At 37.8% G+C, this 22,380-nt stretch overlaps 2 protein-coding genes across 3 annotated transcripts; both read right to left on the bottom strand.

The window, feature by feature from the left end:
- Positions 1–318: 318 nt before the first annotated feature.
- Positions 319–20,541, bottom strand: LOC117782566 (PP2C-like domain-containing protein CG9801). The gene is made up of 4 exons (XM_034619589.1): positions 20,220–20,541; positions 7,865–8,145; positions 2,903–3,777; positions 319–2,063 (listed from the first exon to the last, which is right to left on the bottom strand). Exons 2-4 carry the CDS (start codon positions 7,999–8,001, stop codon positions 817–819), a joined length of 2,259 nt encoding a protein of 752 aa, XP_034475480.1. The 5' UTR covers positions 8,002–8,145; positions 20,220–20,541; the 3' UTR covers positions 319–816.
- Positions 5,992–7,201, bottom strand: LOC117782568. Of its 2 annotated transcripts, XM_034619591.1 has the most exons (3): positions 7,060–7,201; positions 6,817–6,997; positions 5,992–6,762 (listed from the first exon to the last, which is right to left on the bottom strand). In XM_034619591.1, coding segments are annotated over exons 1-3 (762 nt in total). In that variant the 5' UTR covers positions 7,062–7,201; the 3' UTR covers positions 5,992–6,183. The 2 variants fall into 2 exon arrangements, with proteins under 2 accessions (XP_034475482.1, XP_034475481.1); XM_034619590.1 differs by having other exon boundaries at positions 6,817–7,200.
- Positions 20,542–22,380: the final 1,839 nt, after the last annotated feature.

The following is a 22,380-nucleotide window of genomic DNA, read 5'->3' as shown; positions in this document are numbered from 1 at the left end:
ACTGCTTGAACAAACAAAAAATTATGGAAATTATATGATCAACGACCGTTAAAATTATGTTTTAAAAAATGAACGGCTACAGTTGAGCACTTTCGACAGTAGGATACCCTGTGCATTGGAATTTGGGTGCCGTTTGCCACGTCAAAGATTTGATGCCTCTGCAGAGCGCTGAATTAAATTTTTGACTGATTGTTCCAATGAAAGCTATATGATGTAGTGAACAAATTTGAAACAATTTTGTTCGATGATTAAGACTTATGCTCATGCTAGTTGTTATTGCATAGTGCAGGCATAATAAATAATTAAACTCCATTAAAATAGTATTAAATGCGTTTATATACGTTTATTTAAATTTTGATTGCTTTAGGCCCGTTTGACACAGCCCCTTAGAAATCTAAGCTGTGCGATACGACGTTTATATGCAGCACCTTATCGTGAACTCGCACATATTTCAACAATTTCACGATAAGCCGTTGCGTACTTTTATGTTTTGCAAATCTTCATGTAAGAAGGTGTAAAAATATGAATTACATTTGTTGCTCTTTTTCATTTTTGTTGTGTATAGTTTAAAACATTTGAGGCAATTTGTCGATTTGTTTTGCGTGTGCATTTCAAAAATGGCTAAAACTATGGCTGACAAACTTGAAAGATCACACACATGACACATGACAACTTATAAGAAAGCTACACGAATGGAATACCAATTAAATAATATATGTATATGTATGTATACATTAAACTACATATTTATTGGTAGTTATTTATATATTTATAGATGTATGTGTGGTGAATACCTATGAAAGTGTGTGTGTGAGTTTAGAAATTTGTCTCTTTGAATTCCTTGGACTGCAGCACAGGAGCAACATTGCCATTCCCTCCTCCTCCGCCGCCAGATGTTTCATCCTCCGCTGAATCCGCAGATGCTCCACCTACTGTGTAAGCCAAAACAGTGGCATGATCCAGTTTACCCGGCAATGCGGCAAAGGCGCTGCTATCGACGACGCGCTTGCGTGCCGCTCTGTGTTGCATTCGATTCAGTTGCACTTCGCGCTTGACACCGTCGGGACCCGTGGATAGCTTGTAGAAGAGTTCACGCTGCTCGAGAGTCTTGCGGCGGGCTGAGGTGATCATTCGCACAAAATCGATCAGCAGATGACAAAGCCGTCTCGCCGAAGCGCAGGGTGAGAAGGTGCCATTGATGCCGTAGCTGAGCAGATCCTCCAGGCGATAGAGCGTTAACGCATGACGCTGCGGTCCAGTGACCAGAGGCAGACCCATAGCCGACTTGGGTATCCGCTGCAGCGGCGGCGTTGGAGCGTTTGACGCAGAACCTGTTGTGACTCCGTGGCGCGCATCGATCAGAGTCTGGGAGCGCATGTACTTGGGCCGACTGGGCACATTGCTGGGAGGACTGCCTGCTTTTGGCTGACGCGTTCGACCAGGCGGCGTGGCCGATGACGGATGCAATCGAGCGTAAATCGCAGAGGCGCTTTTGTTCTGGCGCTTGGGAGCCAGATTACCGGTCTGTAACTGCTGTAGCTTCACATCCGGAGTCCAGGCCTCGGCAAACTTGCCCACGACCGGATCAAAGTTATCACTGATGCCGTCGGACGTGAGAAAGACAATGTCGCCACGTTCCAGACAGCTCATTGAGAATGTGAGATTGCTTAGCTCCGGCTTGTTACCATCCGCAGGTCCCAGCGCTCCCAAAGCGTCACGCATGTCCCGCATGGAGCTTATGTCGTGGGATCCTTGTGTCAACTCTCGAACGCCGTGCTTCTTAGAGTACACGTATCCCAGAGAGTCACCTACATTGCAGGAGCACACCACATACTTGCCAGGTGCACCGTCCAACGGCAGCACCACAGCAATTGTCAGCGTCGACAGGGCGCCACCCACCTCCAGTATACAGCCATGTCCCTCCCACAGACTGCGCAACAGACTCACGAACAGCTCTTGCGTTGTGGTGGCCAGACACTCCTGTGCCTGTCCAAACACTGCACGGTCCAAGTAGTCGAGGCATCCATGCACTGCGGATCGGGCAGCCAAACGGGCGCCGTCTCCTAGGGATTACAAAGTGTATACAAACAACAGATTAATTTCATTATAATAACTACTTGAATTATTATCTATATTTAAAAGTATTTTCTTTCGACTGACTGACTGAATGATATTTGTACAGCCCAAACAGTAAGACCAAGGAAGCTGAAATTTTGACACAACATAGCTGAGACAAATATACATGAATTTTACTTTAATAAATAAGTCAGAATTGATTTATGTTTAATCAACTAATTATTCTTAACTTTAATGTATTCAACATCCATATTTATGCTCTATTACTTCTGCTTTAAATTTTATTAAAATTTTTATCTAATAATACCCGTTACTTAAAAAAATAAGGAAAAGTGTATATTGTCTTCGTTGAAATGTATGTAACAGGGAGAAAGAGGCACCTCTAACCCCATAAAATTCACATATCATTCTTGATCAACAGCCGATGTGAGCGCTTAGATCTATGAGACTATAAGAGCTAGAGCAACCAAGTTTGGCACACAAATTTCTGTATACCCCGAGCACCTAACCCACCTAAGATTTAATTAACGTTATCTATTATAAAGTTATATCATTCTACTTAATCGCATCAAGATCAAGTAAACAGAACGGCGGAAATAGCTGTTTTAATTTTTAAAGCAAAACAAGCTCCTAACTGAATGTAACGGGTGTTCCTATAGTCGGGGTCCCGAATATAGCATTTTCGACTAGTTTAAAACGTATTCTTATTTTATAGTTTCAATATTTTTACTTTTGAAATTCAATTAAAATTGTTGCGTTAACTGATCATAGATGATAATAACAATTGATAAGAGATAGAGAAAACGAGATGCTTCATCTCACTTACCCCAATTGACGCCATCGGCCATGGCCATGGCAGCGGCTTCGCCGCGCACCACACAGCCGTAACAGTCGGCAATGGGATTGCCCATGGGCTCTTTGGTTAACATGTTGTTCTCGTAGAGCGAAACTGAGATGCCGTATGCAAAGTCGCAATCCATTTGCCAGTTTTCCACGCCTGCCACTGGCGTGGACAATGTGTTGCTGCTGCTGTTGTTGGTGGTGGTTGTCGTTGTTGCTGTCGTTGTTGTTGTGGTGGGATTACCGCTTTGATTGCTAACCGCCTCGCGAAGAAGACGCTCCCGTTCTGAGTTGCCATCTCCTCCGGTTGTCCTGGAGACCTCAGTCTTGGCATTAAGCAGATTCTTGTTGTTCTGATCCTGTGAGGCATTGCTGCTGCTGACCATGCTAACCACTATGGTGGTAGCCTTGCCGCCGGCCTCTGTCGGTGCAGCTGGCACGGCCGTAATGCTGTTTTTCGAGTTTTTTCTAGAACGCATGCCTGCGTTGGATGCAGTTCCTGAGGAACCTGTTCCCTGCGGCGTCTGATCCGCATTACTCTGTCGCCTGGAGCCCGTGGGACGCGCAAACTTGTTGCTTAGCCGAGTCGTCGAGGACACTGGAGGTGTGCTCTTCCGAACACCATAGGCGTCCTCGTTCTCCTGCTGCGTATCGATAAAGTCAATATCATCCGCATAACTCGCACTTAAATGCAATTTCGAGCGCTTGATGCCCGTCAGTCCCTCGTCGGGACCTGTACAGGCGGCAGTGATGGTATCCGAGCCGCTGGCATAACGGCCCAGCTTCAGCACGGGCATCTCTGTTGGATTCTGGCCATTATAGATCTCCGGTCCGCCGGGAATAAACTCACGCTGCATGCGACTGAAACAGCAACAAACAGAGAAGTTAATTGAAGGATCCACGGTTGATATTTGGTTGGATTAGTGACAATTGTAATTAAATAAGACATATTTAAGGAAAACCAATAAAAATATATAATTAAATATATAAAATAAAATAAAAAATTAAATATAGTTTTTAAATATCAAACTTTTTAGCTACAGATGTCCTTAATTTGTTATGCTTAAAAAGATGTACTTTTTCTTGAAACCTTATAAATTTTTAAAATATCTGTAAAAATATATTTCAATATTACAAATGTTTTAACTTATGATTTTCATTACACAAATCTGTAGTATAATGTGCCATTCGCTGATGCCACTTAGTTTTGGAATCAATTTCAAATAATTCGAAGTCTAGATCAAATGGTAGTTGATGCTGACGAAATTGCAGCTCTATAAAGTGGAAAATTTAGTGCACATTAATGCTTGATTCATAATACATTGTTTACCGTAGTTAGATGTCATATTTGTACAATTTACGGGGACACTACATCTGCACCAGGACTGACTCCTTGGAGGTACCTCCAGTCATTCCAACACCTGGCGAAGTCTTGCTAGCTCCTCCCGGCCCAGTATTAAGCAGGTTGGTAAAAGGATCGGGATATTTCTGCTGTTGGCTGAAGGCCTCTCTTCCCCTCGATCATGCTTCAGGGCATGCTATAGATGCTATTCTTGCGCATGAGCAACTTAGTAGTTGGTACAGCTTACCCTTTGTCTAATCCTTCAGGAGTTGACTGCAATTGCCTGATAACTTGCTGTGGAGTCTGTTCAATACTGTGCGCCCAACGGACGTGGTTCTAGTTTCAGCTGGACTAGGAGGGGAGCCTACAGTTGTGTGCTTGGCAGACGCAGTTCTCATGTTGGAGTTTTGGACTTTTCCGCTGATGGGAAAGTCACTGGCATCATCGAATGACTCCTTCAGAGCCTGAAAGATCTTCTGCTTGAAGTGCATCTTCTGGCGCGAATTCATTTTTCGCATCTGTGATCGCACCATGTTCAGGAAATATTCATCCGTCTGCGTGGATAGTTCGTTCGGTGTGACAATGGTCATAGCTGGCGGAATTCTGCTCACAATTGGGGAGGCAGTGACGGAAGCCGTTGTGGTTTTCACGCCGGAGCGGAATTTGTTGATTGTGTTAGTTTTGTTGCTGCTCACGGGACCGCTGGTAGTTCTTTTGACGAATGTGCTGCTCGGGACAACAATACGTTGCACAAGAGGAGTAGATGATGAGGAGCCAGGGACAGGTGACATATGCAGGGATAACGATGGTGTAGGACAAGGGCCCGCTGTCGTGGGCACGGTGAAGGTACGTTTTGCAGGACTAACAGAAACTCCAGCTGGATCTGGTGGTCGTCCTGCGTCATTGAATTGAAGCACTGGAAATGACTGTGTTGCTGGCTGCTGCTGTTGCTGGCCAGCAACAACAGGACGATGTGCACGGATCGGTTGCTGTGGCACAGTGACACCAGAAGGAGCAAGCTGATGTGAAAAACTAGCAGTAAATGGTTTTGGTGTTGCTGGCTTGGTTGGCAGTTTGGGCTGAGGCTTTGCTGCAGCTGGGTTTGCGGCCAGGCTGCCCCTGGGCAAGTGTTTCCTTCTGACGGGAAATGTGGAGCTGCGCAGACTGTTGGCAGCGCCAATGTTTATCGATTTGCGTTGCTGGAGCCGCTTGATGCGTTGCCTCGCTACCTTCTTGATGGACAACGTCTTGACCGTGCTTGCCGTCTCATCGGAGCAATCGCCGGCCATCTGCTGTTTCAGCAAGAAATTAATGGCCAGCAATCTTGCAAGCGGCATCTCTTTTAAGTTTGTTTTTTTATAGTTTAATCGCGTTACAAATGTATACAAATATTAATTGCCATTCACACAAGCAATCGAACAATGGTCTAAACAGCTGACCAAAACACAGGGTTGTTACTCAAATTCAATTTTCTGACAGGCAAAAAAATTTATTTATTTGTGTGCAAATGACAAGCGATGAGCCGAGTGTAGCCAACTTTTTAAAAGAAAAATAGCTGTAACTGGCTGGAAAATACCAAAAAATAGCTGAAATTGCGAAGCAAACTTTTTAACACCGTCCAAGACCAATACGGCACAGCTTGTGTACAAGTGCAGTAGCAGTGCTGCCAACTTGTTGTAATAGTCATGTCGCAACAGAAAAATGGTTGGCAGGCTTTTTTCGCGGACTTAACATTTGCATTTTTTTTTTCGAATTTTATTTTGATTTGTTAAACATGACGTTTATCTACTTTTAAAAGAACGTGTAACAGAAATACATTTTTCCGAGTCTTTAGTTGGACTAACCGACTATTCATATTTTTGTGGTTGTCTTTAAAGTCAATAGCGAAGTATTACCTTTATATTTAAATTAAAAAAAAAAAACAATTATTTATTTTGTTTTTCTAACAGTTTTTCTAGAATAGCATTGTGCCTCTGTCGCTCCTCCAGCTGCTGTTGCATCAAAGTGCACATTTGCTGTCCCATCGCTAGAATGGCCTCCACTCCAGACTTGGCAGTGGTATTAAGATCACGAAGCTCGTTGGAGATCAGCTTAAGTGTGGCATTCTCCTCAGCAACAAGTGTCGACAGTTGGGCTGGACTCGTTTTCATACTGCAGTCACTCGACCCAGTACTCACGTCCGGTTCGGATTCCGTCTCCAATGGATTCTCCGTATGCAGATCGCTACGGTCTAATTTTTGTTCTGAGCTTTCGAAATTAATGTTACCTTCTTCGTCGTCATCGATATCTTCAAAGTATTCGGCAAAAAAGCTGTCGGTTGAAAGCCCAAATGCCTTGGCATCTGCTACTCTATTAACTGCCTGTTCCAGCTGAAGGACGTCAGCAAGAGCATTTTCTGTAGGTGTAAGAGCCTCCTGTTTATAAGTTTCGCCGTCGGCCGACAGCTGTTGCCTTGTTATGTTGGTGAATTTCTTTTTAATTGCTTGCTTCCAATCCTTCCAGATCTGAAATGAACATGTTAATAACTATTGCACATGTGACTGGGCAACAAAACTCACTCGTTTCCACTCTTCCATTGACTTGCATGGAGGTCCATTGGCGTTTAACTCATCGGTCAACTCTTTCCAAGCCGCCGCTATTTCCACTCTGTCGCTACGGCTGAATCCCCTTGCAATATCGACATTTTCCTTCATGAACTTAACAATTATTGCGTCCTGCTGATGTGTACGATGTTTTCCCCTTAGAATGAAGTATGAAATTAAACTCAAAAATAATATCAAACGCAATGTCATTAAACTTACATTTTGACGGTACTTGTCACTTTTTATAAACAAGCTTAATCTTCTTCTTACATAGGCATTCACACATATCACAAACACTATATAAGTTGGCAATTAACGACAATTGCCTGCTGCAGTAGGTTTATATAATTTACACTAAAATGTCCACTGCTTAGAGCTGTAATTTAACATCAAAACACAAATGAAAATGACAGATTCAAGATTCCGAATATTTTAAATTGATTCAAAAACTAGATGGCATCCCTCTTGCCAGGGACGGTTTTACATTTTCCGCGAATGGCATATCGTACTAGAGATTTCGAATAACAAAAAATTATGAATTTAAACATTTTTAATATTGTTGTGTTAGTGCAGATATTTAAAAAATTTTATGACCCTTCCAAATCAGTAACACTTTTCATGCATAACCAGTGGAATTTGAGCAAATCTCTAGTCAAATGCTAGAGATTTTAAAATCACGAACTGGTGTCTGTGTCCCCACTAAGCAAATAACCTATAGAGTTTTCATTTCATACAACGAAAATATGCACGGACATTGCGTCCACGGGTGAAATTTACTATGGACATGAGAAAAAGAACCGTCCATTTGTCTTTTCACATATTATTTGTATGAAATAAAAAATCTATAGGTTATTTGCTTAGTGGTGTGACCTAAAATCTGCTAGATTTCGGTTCGTTTTGATTTCTTCTCAAATACAAATTATGTTTTATAATTTATAAGTTTAGCTTGTATGTTAGTGGTAGGATGCTGAATTAAATACATATAAAAAACAAAAAATATATACATATGGATGGTTGCACTTACCCCTCTAGATATTTGGTTATGAAGCTGCCATCATCCGTCTCCTCGTTGCCATTAACTCGTCGGCGGCCATCGCGAGGCTCCGCAATGAAACTCAATTGTCGAAAGTACGTGGTGACCTTTTGACGCAACGAAGGCATCTTGATGCCAGTGAACTTTCCAACTTCCAATTAGCAATGCGTCTTAATTACAGCCCCGATGTGGGGGGATGGGAGTAGAGGGTTCACCGCCTCGAATTATGGTTCATTCACCTCATCGGCAACAATTGTTGTGGGATTCGTTGCCTGAAGAAGTCGGGAGTAGAGAGTTTGTACATTTAATTATCAATAAATTATGCAATTAAATGAGGCATCTTCTACAGGATGTGCATTTAAAAGCCGCGGGGCATGCAGACGAGGACTAAAAAGGATGATTACCCCGCTCCTTTCCACAACACTTTAGTCTATGGCTTACATTTTAAATGGGCTTTCATTCCATCTCTGGCACATTTCAAATGCAGAGGCTGAGAGGAAACCAGTAAGAACGCTCTAGTTGAGATTGCCCGACTATAAGTTACCCCATCAGATCTTAACAGACCAAAATTAAAATAGATTTATTTAAAAATAAAATTCCATGGAAATTCTACTTCCCGTTGGATTTAAATATCTATATTAATATTTTAATTTTGAGTTAACTTCAAATTACAAAATTTTTATAAAACAACATCTTTTTTTTAGATTCTAAGGCGTTTATTACATTCCTCAAAAATGACAAAATTATTAGATGCCTCTATCTCTCTGTTAAATATACATATTTGCACAAAGCTCTTATACCGTTTGTATACCCTACTCTCAATTGACAACAAAGTGTTGTGTGAGGACATGTAACTGACATAATCAGTAGATTCTTGATCGGTATCAACAGAGGAGTCGATTTATCCCCGTCTGTCTGTAAAAAAGAGTCGAGGAAATAAAAGAACACTGAACTTTATGTATAGTTTATCAAGAAACTCTTTTGACAAAAAAAAGAATTTAAATTGATTTCACATTTTAAAAAATTTGTTGTTTAATTTTGTTTTACCATGTTCTAATAACCAAAAGCAACTACAATAAAAAGTTAAAAAAAAAACAAGACAAAGTTTTATTTCATAATAAGAATGAAATATCCAAATTTTTTAATTTGTTAACACACATGATTGTCTAACTGTATTTGTGTTCGAAGTGTATTTAAAGGACTGGGTGCAGGGTATATCGAAGTCGTGTTCTCTCCATTAATGCGTTCTATCTTTTTTACCCCTTTTTTTAATGGTCGCTTGGTATAAAAAGAGACGTTGGGGGAAATCGGAAGAGTGGGAATAATGATGAGGAGGCGTCGCAGAAGCCTAGTCGTCGTTTTAAGTTTCAAATGACGTAACTTCTGCGGGATTCGTATGATTAATGATCTGTCAGTTGTTGTTCCACAACGAAATCAGGCACTTCTCTAGAGATTAATTCAGGGAAGACTTAAAGCAGATTCCAGATTGTTCTCATCTAACTTATCTTAAATTGCAACTAAGTACTTTGCATTTGGTTGCATTGCGATTAGCAGAACAACAATTGCTTTAAATAGCTATAACAATAACAAAAGCTATCAACAATAACTATAAATATTGCTATGTACGAGTGTAACGTGAGATAATCTCAAAATATAATAGAATCCGATACAGATATATGAATTTGCGCACAAACGTATTGTATAAGTGATCAAGTGATCCATTATAACGCATTATAGAGCTCGAATAGCTGCTACCCTGTGAAAGAAACTACTACTACTAAGATAAAGAAATTTCTTCAGTTCCCCTGTTCGTTTATATACCCACTTTACCCACTTTACAGAATATAATTAATCAACAACAATAACTGCTGACAACTGTTGATTGCTTATACAATTGTGTTGTTGATCTTAGTTTAAATTGTATCGCATTTAAAGAATTTGGTACTTTTGATGAGATATTGAAATTTAATATTACACACTGTGCGTTGGCGCCTTTCTAAGCAATTCTCAAAGCTGTTACTTATACTACAGTATAATAACACTAGGCAACAAGTTTGAACTTTATGGCTATTACAAGAACCAAACCCACTTTTTTGGATAGATTTGGGGGCCCCAATATGACGAAAAACATATTTTCTTTTATGATGAGATTTTTCTTTATTATTTTTTATAATTTTGGTGCGCCCACATTTATCATCATTACTCGAGAATGCCAAAACCGATTTTCAAAAGCTTTACTTTTTTTGAAAGCAAATAAATATATACACAATTCATGAATACAAATTTTAAGATTTAAACCAGTAGCTTAATAGACATCAATTTTTGAATTGTGAAAATTATGATTTTTTAAGCTTTTTTTTTTGTTTTTTTAAATTTAAAATTCGAGGAAAAGTCGAAAAAAAAATGTAGTACATTTTCTTTTATATTTTATTTGCATAGCTGCATTAATCACACGTCGTTTAAGGTTTGATTCATTAAATGATGGCAAATGTGGGCGCACCTCTAAAAAAAGGTATAAAAAAGGCATATTTTAAAAAAAATCTACAAAAAAAACTCACCATAAAAAAAAAATGTTTTTCTTGTAACTTTTTGGCTGTTGCCTAGTGTAATCGACGTAATACTTTTATATAAGGACTTAAAAAACGAGGAATTCTCTAAATTTGTATTTGTTCCTTGACAATAACTACAAATCTGATCAACCTTAAGTCTGTCAGCTTCCATTTGAATATGCAATCAAATTAGACTCACACAACGTTAAGTTACTTGAGTCTTATTGTGGTTACTCAATAGTCCATTAGGCACGTGTCACAGAACGACAAATGGTTAGTGAGAGCAGGGTTGCCAACATACTGAACAGTTTGCTCTTGATATTTTATAAAAATGATCGTCTTTAGCAATTCCAACATTATTTCAACGGCAATTAAAAATTGCTGCCCACAATTTACAAGATAGGGTTGCTAGGCAGTTAGTTAATTCCTAGGGATTGCAACTATTCATAGCAATGATTATGTACACTTGAATACAAGTAGAGAACTGACAGAGTTTTGGCTAAAGAATAGTTTCAAATGCCTTTTGTGTGGAGATCTCAATTGATGGAGATGATGTATCTCGAAATCTTTTTGATTGACACCGGAAACAAGAAGAGGAGATGGTATGTTAGCTGCCAGGTGGCGCTGCAAAGTGGAGCAAGCCGAATGAATGGAGGAAAACGTAAATAAAAGAGAATTATGTAAATTGCTTTAGGTCTCTGCGGCGGACGCTGTGGATTGTGTGGATGCTGTGGGTGCGGCTAGTCTTTGTGGCTTTAATCTCTCTCTTTCAATCGCAGAATATTGTATGTAGTTGCTAAATTGAATTGTTTGCGGCACTGGAGTGCAACATTTCAATCAGCCTGATTGATTGCGAAATACACGAAATACAAAAGAAGTGCAGTTTCAATGCGCTTGACTGCACTTCAATGCATTGCCTGCCAACAGGCCAAAGACTGGGAAAATTGGGTTATTGGTTAATTGCATTCGAAGGGAGACCCCTTGGAATTTCTATGTAGATGGGTGTGCCAATTACACTTCTAGCTACGACCCAACTAACAATATCAATTCTGTTCTCTATGTTCTGCGGTTTCATTTGCCTTGGCTATATAATTAAATTACTTTCCTTGATGGTTTCGCAATGATTGATCTGTGATCGGAAAAATTTAATTGAATTGCCTTCCGAGATGCTGCAAGCAATTGATTGGTAAAGATCAATTTTCTGAAAGAAATGTAAGCGATAGAAGAGAGATAAAGAGACAGGAAGAAAAAGTTGTAAAGGGAAGAAGAGGGAGCAAAATTAAAAAGGAGTGACAGAGGGCGAGAAGGGAATAAAGATAGAAAGAATAAGAAAGAGAGAGACAAAAAGATAGAGAAGAAGACAGTTAGAGAAAAAGAGACAGTAAGAAACAGAAGGTGGAAGAGGGAGAGAGGGAGAGAGAGAAACACATAGTCAGATAAAGAGAGAGAAAGAAAAAGACAGCGTCAGATAGAGAGAAAGAAAGACATCGTCAAAAGCATTGAGCAAGACAGAGAGAAAGTAAGGGAAAAAGAGAAAGAAATAAATGCAGAGGGAGGAGTAACACCGACCTTCCCCTTGAATAAAATCAAGTTCCTCTTCTATTTTAATTTTGTTCAATTTCCGCTTCGATTTCCCTTATGTCATGATTGTGCTTTAATTAATAAATAATTTCCCCGATCCGATGAACCTAACATTTCACATTTTGTGTATGTAAAAGTTTTCCAAGTCGTGTGCCACAATCAATCGACACTTTCGACCCGCAGTCCATATTCGAATCATCAACATTTTCAACACTCTCAGCTAATCAGGCGTGAAAATAGACCTCAAATTATAGCCAACAATTGTGTAAGAATAAAACTGCTGGGAGAAGGGTGTTGGCAGATGGTGTTGAAATAGTGTACATAAATAATAAACACATTTAAGTACTATTTAAATAAAAGCATTTGAACAGAAAGTAAGAGACTTTGTTTGCACAATTAATAATACACCCTTTCCCTTATCCCTTCCACTGCTCCACAAGCTATAAATAGTAAAATGATCGTATTTTTAGTAACAACAGATGTTAGATGGCATAAAAATACAACATTAAGATCCCAAAACCAAAACCAAGCCAACCAGATATGACCTGGACCCGACCCCAGTTGTCAGTCTTGATTTTATTTCAGACCCCGTACTTTAAAGGTTCAACGGGTCTATAAAATTTGGTAAGTTCGCAGCACGAATAAAAGCGTAACGTAATGTAACTTTTTATGCATGTTCCATTTCATGATTGACAATATTTGATTTTAAGCTTTTCAACACAAAGTACAGGGTCCCTCACAGTCGAGTTTGATAGAATGTGGCGTTTTCTACAAGCTATATGTGCGAATTCGCTTGAAAGATTTATTTCTGTTTTTGTTTATTCGTTGTTGTGTTGTTTTTGTATTGTTTGCGGCATTATTTCCTCTAAATGCGTATAAATAATTGATCGAGTGAGCCCATTGAAAGAGTTTTCACTGGCCTCGTTAATTGCATTTAATTAAATTAGACGAGGCCACAGATCAGATGAAAAGATGCAAGGACAACTTACTACGGCAAGTTTCAACTGCAACTAGTTGCATCAATGACAACCCAGGATTAGGCTCATATATCACTTCTAAAGAGTTGCAACCTTGCGGCATGGAGCAGGTTCTTTTATGTGTGCTGAATAGTGGTTGATTTAATGCTTACCAAGTGGGAAACGTGCAGAAGAAAAGTCAACAAACATGTTAACATAGAGTTAATACGGGGAAAGGGGGGAGGGAGAGGGGGAGGTTAAACCAACAGACAGAGCTAATAGCTGGCGGCTAAAAGCCACAATGACAAATGCGTCAACAAATGTGCTGAAAGATGATGATGATGGTCTTGATGTTGTTGTTGTTGTTGCTGTTGTGCGGCATCTCAAGGTGGCAGTTGCATTCATTCGGGGGTCTTGCCATAAGTCAAGTGCAGCACAAAGTCATTGCAAATTGTGGCTTAGACGAGAGCCATCTTCACTCACATGCAGACGGAAAAGAAAGTGAATATTTTTTCTTGTTTCATTGTCTGTTTTAACCAGGCTTGAGTTATGTTTCTTTTTAGACCATAACGAAAGTTGAAGGCCATCAAATCATAAATATGTTAACAGCCGACACAAGTCAAGCATTTTTATGGGTTTGTTTAACTTATATTGTTAGCGAAATCTAAGGAAATTATTTCTTAACTAGAGGTCATTTCAAATAGCAGAAGTATCTGCACTACTATTTATTTGCAACACAACACATTCTATTTTCCAATGGGATCCCCCTTAAAAAATTGTTTTTTTAACTAGAGTTTTATTTATTCATAATTTATATTATACATATCATTTGAACAAAAGGTTTAAAAATAAAATATTTCGATTAAATTTAAATGTATCTTATTCAATATTCGCGACACAATCTGTGTCTATTTCGGTTCCATTTAAGCTAAGCAAATGTGTAATCAGGTGTGCATACGCCAAAATAAATGCTCAAAGGGTCCAATAAAGCTCAGACAAGCTGTTGACTTTGTTTGGTTCTATTTGTAGAGTCCAGAAACCGCTTTGGGCTCCATTAAAATGTGTCTAATTAAAATTGCATGTGATGAAAATGTCACACAAACAACGTCGCATACAATGGAGTTCCTTCACCTCAGAGTGGGCGAAGCGTCGTCGTTGGTGTTGGAGTTGTGTGGAGTTCTCCCCTATCGTTACCGTTAGGCTCCCCTTTGTAAATATATGTACATGGGCAGTGCCAGTCTCGGGGCGTTGCTTAAATTGCCAGCTAATTGGCTTTCAAGTGGTTGTTGCGTGGTGCGTTCATTTCCTGCAACAACTGCACGCTTAAAACAATTTGCATTAATGCCAAAGGAGGAAGGTAATTTCATTCCCCGCCCTCCCCCAAAGTCCGCCGCTCTCGCCCACAGTTGCAGATTCATTCCATCCAGTATTAATTCAACACTTGCCGTAACTACATTCAAAGTCCATAAATTGTACGTGCCGAAACTGAAAGTGCGACACAAAATCCATAAAACAAAAGTTGCCTTCAGTTTTCTAAATGTTCTCTACTTGTGTAATGCATTCCGTTTGATACCAGGGTTGTTCCTAAAGGGGGAGCCCAAGCGGAGGGGATGCAATGTGATGGGATCTTACTGTGTCAAAAGTGCACTTTCACATGCAATGCCTTGACGTCGATTCTTGGAGCCAGCCCTTGTTTTACCGCCTACCATAATGACGCATTGCCTTCCACCCTCGTGGAGGCCTTTCAGCCCTGTAATTGTGAGTGTGTGTGCTAGTGTACTCCATTCTCTTATCGCTCATTTTAGTTGCATGTTTTTGTTATGTGCTTTTGGGGTCGCGCCTCTTGGCCCCGTTTCTTGAATGGAACCCCAAAAACTTGAACGAACTTTTTAAGATTAAGTAAATACTTAAAAAAAAAAAAGTACAATATAGGCCAACAGTGGTTTCTTTTGTGTTCGTATTAAGACTAAATAATAGGGGTTTACTGTAGTTACATATCTCAGCTATATGACTAAGAAAGTTCAAGTTAAAGCTATCGAGGTTTCCCCTTAGAAAAAAAGCATTAAATATTTGATTTGTCTTTGCCAAATAATTGGGATACATTTTGGGAGCAAATAAGAAATTAAATAAATTTAAAAATGAGAAATACTTAAAAATGTACACATATCAATTGCGAATTACTGTTAATCTTATTAAAAAGATGATGCAATGCAAAAGGATTTCCTTTCTCGTCTTTCAAGTAAAGTTTATGGCGTTTCTTGTTTCTTGTTAAATGAAAACATGACAGACAGTAGACTTTATGTAGATTCATATAGGACTTATAAACGTAAATCACATGAATAAATTAGCCATGGGCACGGCCTTAGGCCTTGCTCGACAGGCCCAGACGGGCTTGTTTGTCAGGCATACTAATAAGTTTAAAAAGTTGCCGCAATTGAAAATCAACTGTTCAATTCCCCAACGCAAATGCATTAGATCGTTGTGAGTGGGAGATCCGGAAAGAAAAAAACAACAAAAACAAACTGAGCTCCAAGACAAAGTTGAAATACTAAGTAACAAAATGTAAATGATATCTAAATGGCTTAGTATCAAATGAAAAAAGTCAAGGCCCGGCCAAAGAACTCTGCGATATAAACAAAGACACGTCAAACAGCAACTGCAATTGGAATACCCACGTCCCAAGTCTTCCCCTCAATCATCCCACCTCAATTCTCTGGTTGTTTGCCTGGCGCTGGTGTCAAATGTCTGCCCACTGACGTCGCCGACGGTCAACAATTTTGCCAGTGCCAGGTGCTGTACCCGATACCCCACACTCTATCTAGTTTTAATTTGAGTTTCATTGGCGGGATTAGTCATCGTAGCAGTTGGTTGACCAATCATTGGAGACGGCGCGTGCTTTGAGAGATTTCCAGGGGCACAAACTGGAAAAGAATTCAATGAACTTTTGTTTCGCATTGTCAACGTTTTGGGCTAATTGCTTTTAATGTTGATAATGATGAGAATGATTCATACTGAGATCTGACTTTCTAACTTTAAAAACAGTTTTACCAATTTTAATCACCCACTTCAGAGATTCCCTATTTACATTTTTAGTAAATCTACTAAATCTTCCTAATACTGTTTAATGTTTTCGATTAGTTTCAGAAACACTCTAAATAAATAAAATGATATAAAAATAATATTTTGTACATGTAGTAAGAGGTTTCATTTCGTTTTTTATCAAAAGTAAATATAAAACAAAAACCTTTCCGATAACCTTAATCATTCACTTTATTATTAATACATTCACGTATTTTTCTATTTTTACAAGGATTAGCAGATTAAAAAAATGTATATTATATTTAAAAATATAATTGGAAATCAGAAACATAAAATATACTTTTTTCCTATATTCATGAATTCGATGTTTTTATGCTCTTTTTAATTGTTTCCTACTATATTTCGATTAATCTTTTTTTTTACATTAGATTTTTAGTTACATTGTCTCGAATTTTGTAATAAATATAATATAAAAATATTCAAAGTATCCTCTGAAAAAATCAGTTCGATTCGTTTGACAAAAAATAGTTCTTAATTTAATACTGTTTCAGTCTAGACATTTTTAGAACGATTCAGTCACTAATTTTCTTACTTTAAGAGCGAATCGTTAAACATTTAAAAATAAGAACAAATTTCTTAAATTAAGAATTATGTATACATAATAAAGCCGTTTGGTTCTAAAATATAAACATTCTTAATCCTGATTTAAAAATACTTCGGTAAGTACGATTGCTTGTTAGTTTAAGTACAAATCATTCTAATCTTATAATGCTGAATCTTATAATCATAATGCTGAAAACAAGACCATTTAATACTAAAAATGTGTATGTTTGTATGTATATAAGTTCAGAAAATTAGAGAACGACAGGTATTATATTAAGTACAATATGACTTGATCAAGATCTTTACTTGAGGACTCTATTTAAAAGGATAAGTCCTCAGTCGTCACTTACTTTTGAAATTGATTTATGATTTTGATCATTTTATTTTGTTGCAAAATGCTCATAATACTTATTTCGTATTTTTATTTTAAGTTGTTTTTGTACCCAGTTTTAGAATTAAAAGGAAATTAAGTATGTAATATTCTTAAATTTAGCAGGTTTTGAAGTTATAGGTCTGAAAGGCGCTAAAAGAAAGTGCAACTTTTTCTTAAACTAATCCCAATTTTATTTAAAGAAAACCGTCTTAAATTAAGTATAAGTATTATTCTATATGCAATACTGAAACGTGCTTGACTTATCCGAACGCTCTTGATTTCAAGAATTTATAGAAATTCTTAAATTTAGAATTTCGTTTTTATATCAAGAATTTTCGGGCTTGGCTGACTTTTGACAACGGAAATTCTTGATTCAAGTACGAAAGTTATTGATTTTTTTCTCAGTGTAACCAAGACTCTAACTTATATATAACATATCTTAGCCATTGAAATGCAGCAAATCGTTAAATTATTGTTAAACATGGGGAGTCAATAACTCAGCAAAAATATGTAAGTTGAAACAGGCTAATGTATTGGGAATGAACCTGGCAAACACATCGGCAAAAAACAGAGTAAACTATATATGTAATAATATGCCATTGAGACAACAAAGGAGAAACCGAGTGCTATTTGGATGTATAAATGGGTGGACGTCTGGCAGGAGCGACAGTTGAGGATGGGAACGCGCCAGTTGTGGATGGAGTTAGACAGACTGGTTACAACTTTGTGCAGCATCCCCCGTCTGGGCCAGCAGCAACAGCAGCAGTTATCCGGACAACCAACCCCAAAAAGAACTCCCCAAAGAAGTATTCGGGGAGAAATGGGACTGCATAGTTCAGTGCCAGCTGCTGGTACAACAAAAGCAACAACAAAGAGACCACAAGAACAACAAAATTCTTTTACTTCTGGCGAAAGTGATTGAATTCCAAAAAGATTCGTGGCGCCACTTGAATTGTGTGTTGTAAAAACTCAATATTGTGTGGCAAACTTTCTTCACATGAAATTAAAGAAGCGTTAAATCAGCTGACATGTGCATGTAAGATTAAAGATCTGAATACAAGATAAAAATCGAATGTTAAATGTAAATGCAAATATTCAAATAAGAATAGATTTATCATTTCCTTCTTGGTGTTGTATTTGTATGGTTTGAGCTGGAATACTTTTTTATTGTATTAAATAGTTATAGATATACTTAAACCTTATCTATGGTATCTATGTATGTAGACTCCTTTCGTTTGGAATTCGGAAGTCCTTTTTTTAAATAATTTTTAATTGACTAAATAAAAACTATATTTTTTGTGGGGTTTTTTATCTTAAAAAAATTCTGATAACTGTCTTATGCGAATATTTAAGATAGTTTTTTGGGAAATACTAAAATGTTTGTGTAAAGTTTTCTGTTGGTGTTAATCACAATAAACATGTAATCATCATTTTAGTTAATTAAATGTAAACAAACAATTTTCAGAATAATATACCCAAGTGCGATGTAGACTTTCGGTCTGGGTTTTCTCCACAAATCGGCCAACATTTTGTGGCTGCACAGGGGACATCAAATTTAGAATTTCATTTCCTGTTCTTTTCCGCTTGGCATTTGCCACAGTTTACACAACCAGGCGCCCAGGAACCGGCAGACGACACAAACGCCCACGCTACACACACATTTTGTCAAGGTACTTTTCCCCAATCAGTTTGTAGCCCGCCGTGCATGTTATCCTTGGCAAGTGTACAGGCTTAAGGCCCGCAACGTCACTTCGTCATCATCATCATCATCATCATCATCATCATCATCATCATCATCATCATCATCATCATCATCATCATCATCATCATCATCATCATCATCATCATCGACCGTCGGGCCGTCGTGTCATGTGCCGTTGGCCTGGTGGTTGCACGAATAAAGCGAAATGAATTGCCTGCTGCATTTTCAAATTGCCAAATGTTCTGTTTTGCGCAGTAAAAATAACTTAACCGATGACAGGAAAGGGAATCGGCGAAGGAGGGGGGAAAGTTCGCCGCCGAATACAGCAAAATTTAAAAACAAAATAAGGAAACATGCTTCAATCTGAAGTTAGAAACGCCATGAACTTTTCACTCAGCTGACATTAAAGTTATAACTTATAAGCAAGTCCGAGATTTTTAAGAATGTTCGGATCGAGCCATTGGTAATGTAATTTAAGAATTTGACTTAATTATGGAATCATTATTTTCATATTCTATTTTGATTATTATTTATTGAGTTTTAAATCGAAGTCTGATATGATCGTGAAATTAAATATTGTAATTTTCCGTAAGAAACTTTTTATTTTGTAAAAGGTGTCTGATTGAGGAGTAATTAATTTTAATGATTCGGTTCAAAATCCAGCTGTCAGTCTTGGTTACAACTTATAAGACAACAAATTAAGTATACGTAATGCTTGTCTTAACGGAATTTGGTAAATAATTTTAGTTTCTTAAAATTTATAAAGATCGAGAAGGAACGTAGAGACCATTTTATTACGACTGCAGAATATAATAAACTTTGCAGACCTCTGGGCGTATTCAAGAGTGTTGGAAATGCAGATGAGAGGAAAGGTGGGGAATTGGAAATTGAATAATTTGCAGTTGCAGCTGACAATTAAATGCAATTATCACAATTTGACACTAGAGCCGATCTTAGTTAGACTCATTTAACGCCATGTTGAGTTAAACAATTGCAAAAGTTATCACAATGTTCATAACGAAGTAAGAAACCAGTTATTGCAGCAACAACAACAACAACAACAAAAGCTAAAGCTTTTGCTTTGTTATTGCTGCTGTTTTTGTTATTGTGACCGTAGTGTGACGGTGGCGTCGCAGCAGCTGAGATTTTGCAGCTGTCCATGAAGCAAACAGCAGGTGAATCAGCGGAAGGTTCCCCCTCACACACACACACACACACAGAGACTTATACACACTCTCACGAAAATCATGAGACAGAAATCAGCAGGCAGCCGCCGCAGCAGCAACAGTAAAAACAATGAAGACATCGGCCAAGTTGAATGACAAAAGCAACAACAAAGCAAACACGCGTACTTACACATATACAAATGTGTGTGTATGTGTACGCACGACACAAAGTGGAGCACGGCACAAAACAAAATAAGACAAAAACAAAGAGCCAAAGTTGATGGGCAAGCGACATCGACTAAAAAATCAATAGAAATGGGAAGCAAAAGGACACCATAGTAAAAAGCAACAGCATAAAAATAAATACATATACTTACAATAATTGTGGTTGTTGTTCTTATCGGGTGCGACAATGGATGCTTTTACATATGTTGGCGCCACACACGCACGGTCTAATGAAGGGATGGGGGCGGGCTGCGGTCCAAATGTGCGCTGGTGGAGTGTATAAATATTTAACAACAGAGGGTGGCCGAATTACTTTGTCAATGGTTCAAATCGTAAATTGCACAATTGGATTTTGAAACAATATAGAAACACTTTCATATATCGCGATACCGTTTGTTTATTCAAATGTCAATAACACCCGTTGTAATAAATAAAATTTCTCGAAACGAGCTGCGTACGTCTACCCACTTTGACGTCTGAAATGTAACTATTATCGGTGCTAAACGGCAGCTTTGCCGATTACGCAAAATATGATTGGATTGATCGAAATCGACATTGCTGCCAACTTGTTTTTAACGAACATCCGATTACTTAAACGCTGGCAAGCATTGACAAAATTATATCGATAGTTGAACATGGGAAACTTTCACTGTTGCCTACTTAGCTATTTTATAGCTAGTTAGGGCTATAACCAGAGTTCGATTGCTAGAAACACTTGAAAAACAGTTTTATTTTCGTCTTAAAACTTGGCAAAAGTGCGAAAGTTTGCGGGCCCCTTGTCACGGAGTGTGACCATGTTTACTTCATGAATGGCGCCCAATTAAAAATGAAATTAAATATATGAATTCTTCGATATTGCAATAAAATTATAAGCAATTAACAACTTTTATTTTAGAACTAGATTTAATGTAAGTTAGGCTTTCGTCAACCCTTCAAGATTAAATTTATTCATATAATCCAATTCGTATTACAGAAATTAAAGAATTTAATATTTAGCAGCAGGTTCACATGATATATTAATGTTATAAAAACATAATATAATCACTGCGGACGTAAGCTTGCGCTAGTGACGAAAGCAGCACGAAGGGTGCGAAAGGCGACTACCAATATATACAGCTAATATGGAATATTTGCTACGACTGTCGGATCAAATGGAGTTATATACCGATCGAAAAGTTAAGTCCTAACAAAACGGCATACTAAAACTGTTGCTAACTCAAGTGGTTCATGAGATAAGGGGGCGTTAGTGGGAGGGCCAAATTTAAATGATTGCAGCTAATGGGGCCGTTGGGGCCTTTTGTAAAATATTTTTATTATTTTTTTAATTTTTATCAAAAATACGCGTTGATTGACACCTCGATCACCCAAATCCGACAGCTGGTTAATAGATAAATGAATTTAAAATTTTTAGTTGCCTTTCCAAAATGAAATGAAGTCTTTTTGCTTAGAAATTTGCAAATACCTAAAATTTACATTTATCAGTGATTCATTATGTTATTCCCTGAACAGATTCGGGTTTGGTTTGTTTTTGCTTGGTTTAAGAAAATCTGAATCAGTTTCACGAACGACCCTTTTTGCACACTGATTTGATTTTGATTTCGAGAATTTAAAAAAAGCCGCGAAAACATTAATTGACAAATGAAAGTAGGAAAACTGTTTTTCTTTGACTTTTTATTATTAGTTTATTTGTAGAATAGTATAATTATAAACATACTATTTGTTTATGGTATATTGCTTAAGCTGCAATTTAACACATTGTCAGCTACTTTTCGTCTTTTTAACCTAATTTCGTGCTTTGTCTTCAATTCTCACAGCCCTTTCTTAGCTGTCATATCCATCTGAGACATCTATTGTATTTATTCTGCATTAAATATAAAGTTATTTAATTATCAATTCTTTAAATGCAGGAAACTTTAAACAACAATATGTAAACAAACACCAAGTATGGCCAAATAATGTTATCTAAATGAATAAACTCACATATTATCCAAATGAAATAAAAAATAAATCAGCCTCAGACCAGATATCGTACTTTTTTTTATATTTTGTATGGAGCAGCTGTGAATAGCTGATCGGCGAAACCAAATCTGTAACGAATCCAAATCCGAATCTGTTTTACGAATACCCCCAGTATTTATTATTTATTATTTAGCAGAATGTTCTGGTATATTTTAGATATACAATTTAACGATGTTACTCCTTATTAGCAATTTGCTTCTCACTTAATATGTACAAACGCGCGCAGTTAAAATTTTTTTTAATTTTTTAGCTGGTGCCTAAAAAGTTGACTAGTATTTAAGCTATTTTTCGGAT

This window comes from Drosophila innubila, assembly GCF_004354385.1.
Source record: "Drosophila innubila isolate TH190305 chromosome 2L unlocalized genomic scaffold, UK_Dinn_1.0 5_B_2L, whole genome shotgun sequence".
Classification (NCBI taxonomy): domain Eukaryota; kingdom Metazoa; phylum Arthropoda; class Insecta; order Diptera; family Drosophilidae; genus Drosophila; species Drosophila innubila.
Note: the sequence above shows the minus strand (reverse complement) of the source record. Positions and strands in the feature narration are given on the sequence as shown.

Excerpts from the sequence above, each read along its gene's own strand:
- LOC117782568 (XM_034619590.1), bottom strand. The coding sequence starts at position 7,050 with ATGACATTGCGTTTGATATTATTTTTGAGTTTAATTTCATACTTCATT. Across the intron at positions 6,763-6,816 it reads CAATGGAAGAGTGGAAACGA|ATCTGGAAGGATTGGAAGCA; the intron begins GTGAGTTTTGTT and ends TGTTCATTTCAG.
- LOC117782566 (XM_034619589.1), bottom strand. The coding sequence starts at position 8,001 with ATGCCTTCGTTGCGTCAAAAGGTCACCACGTACTTTCGACAATTGAGT. Across the intron at positions 3,778-7,864 it reads ATAACCAAATATCTAGAGGG|TCGCATGCAGCGTGAGTTTA; the intron begins GTAAGTGCAACC and ends TTGCTGTTTCAG. Across the intron at positions 2,064-2,902 it reads GGCCGATGGCGTCAATTGGG|GAGACGGCGCCCGTTTGGCT; the intron begins GTAAGTGAGATG and ends TGTAATCCCTAG.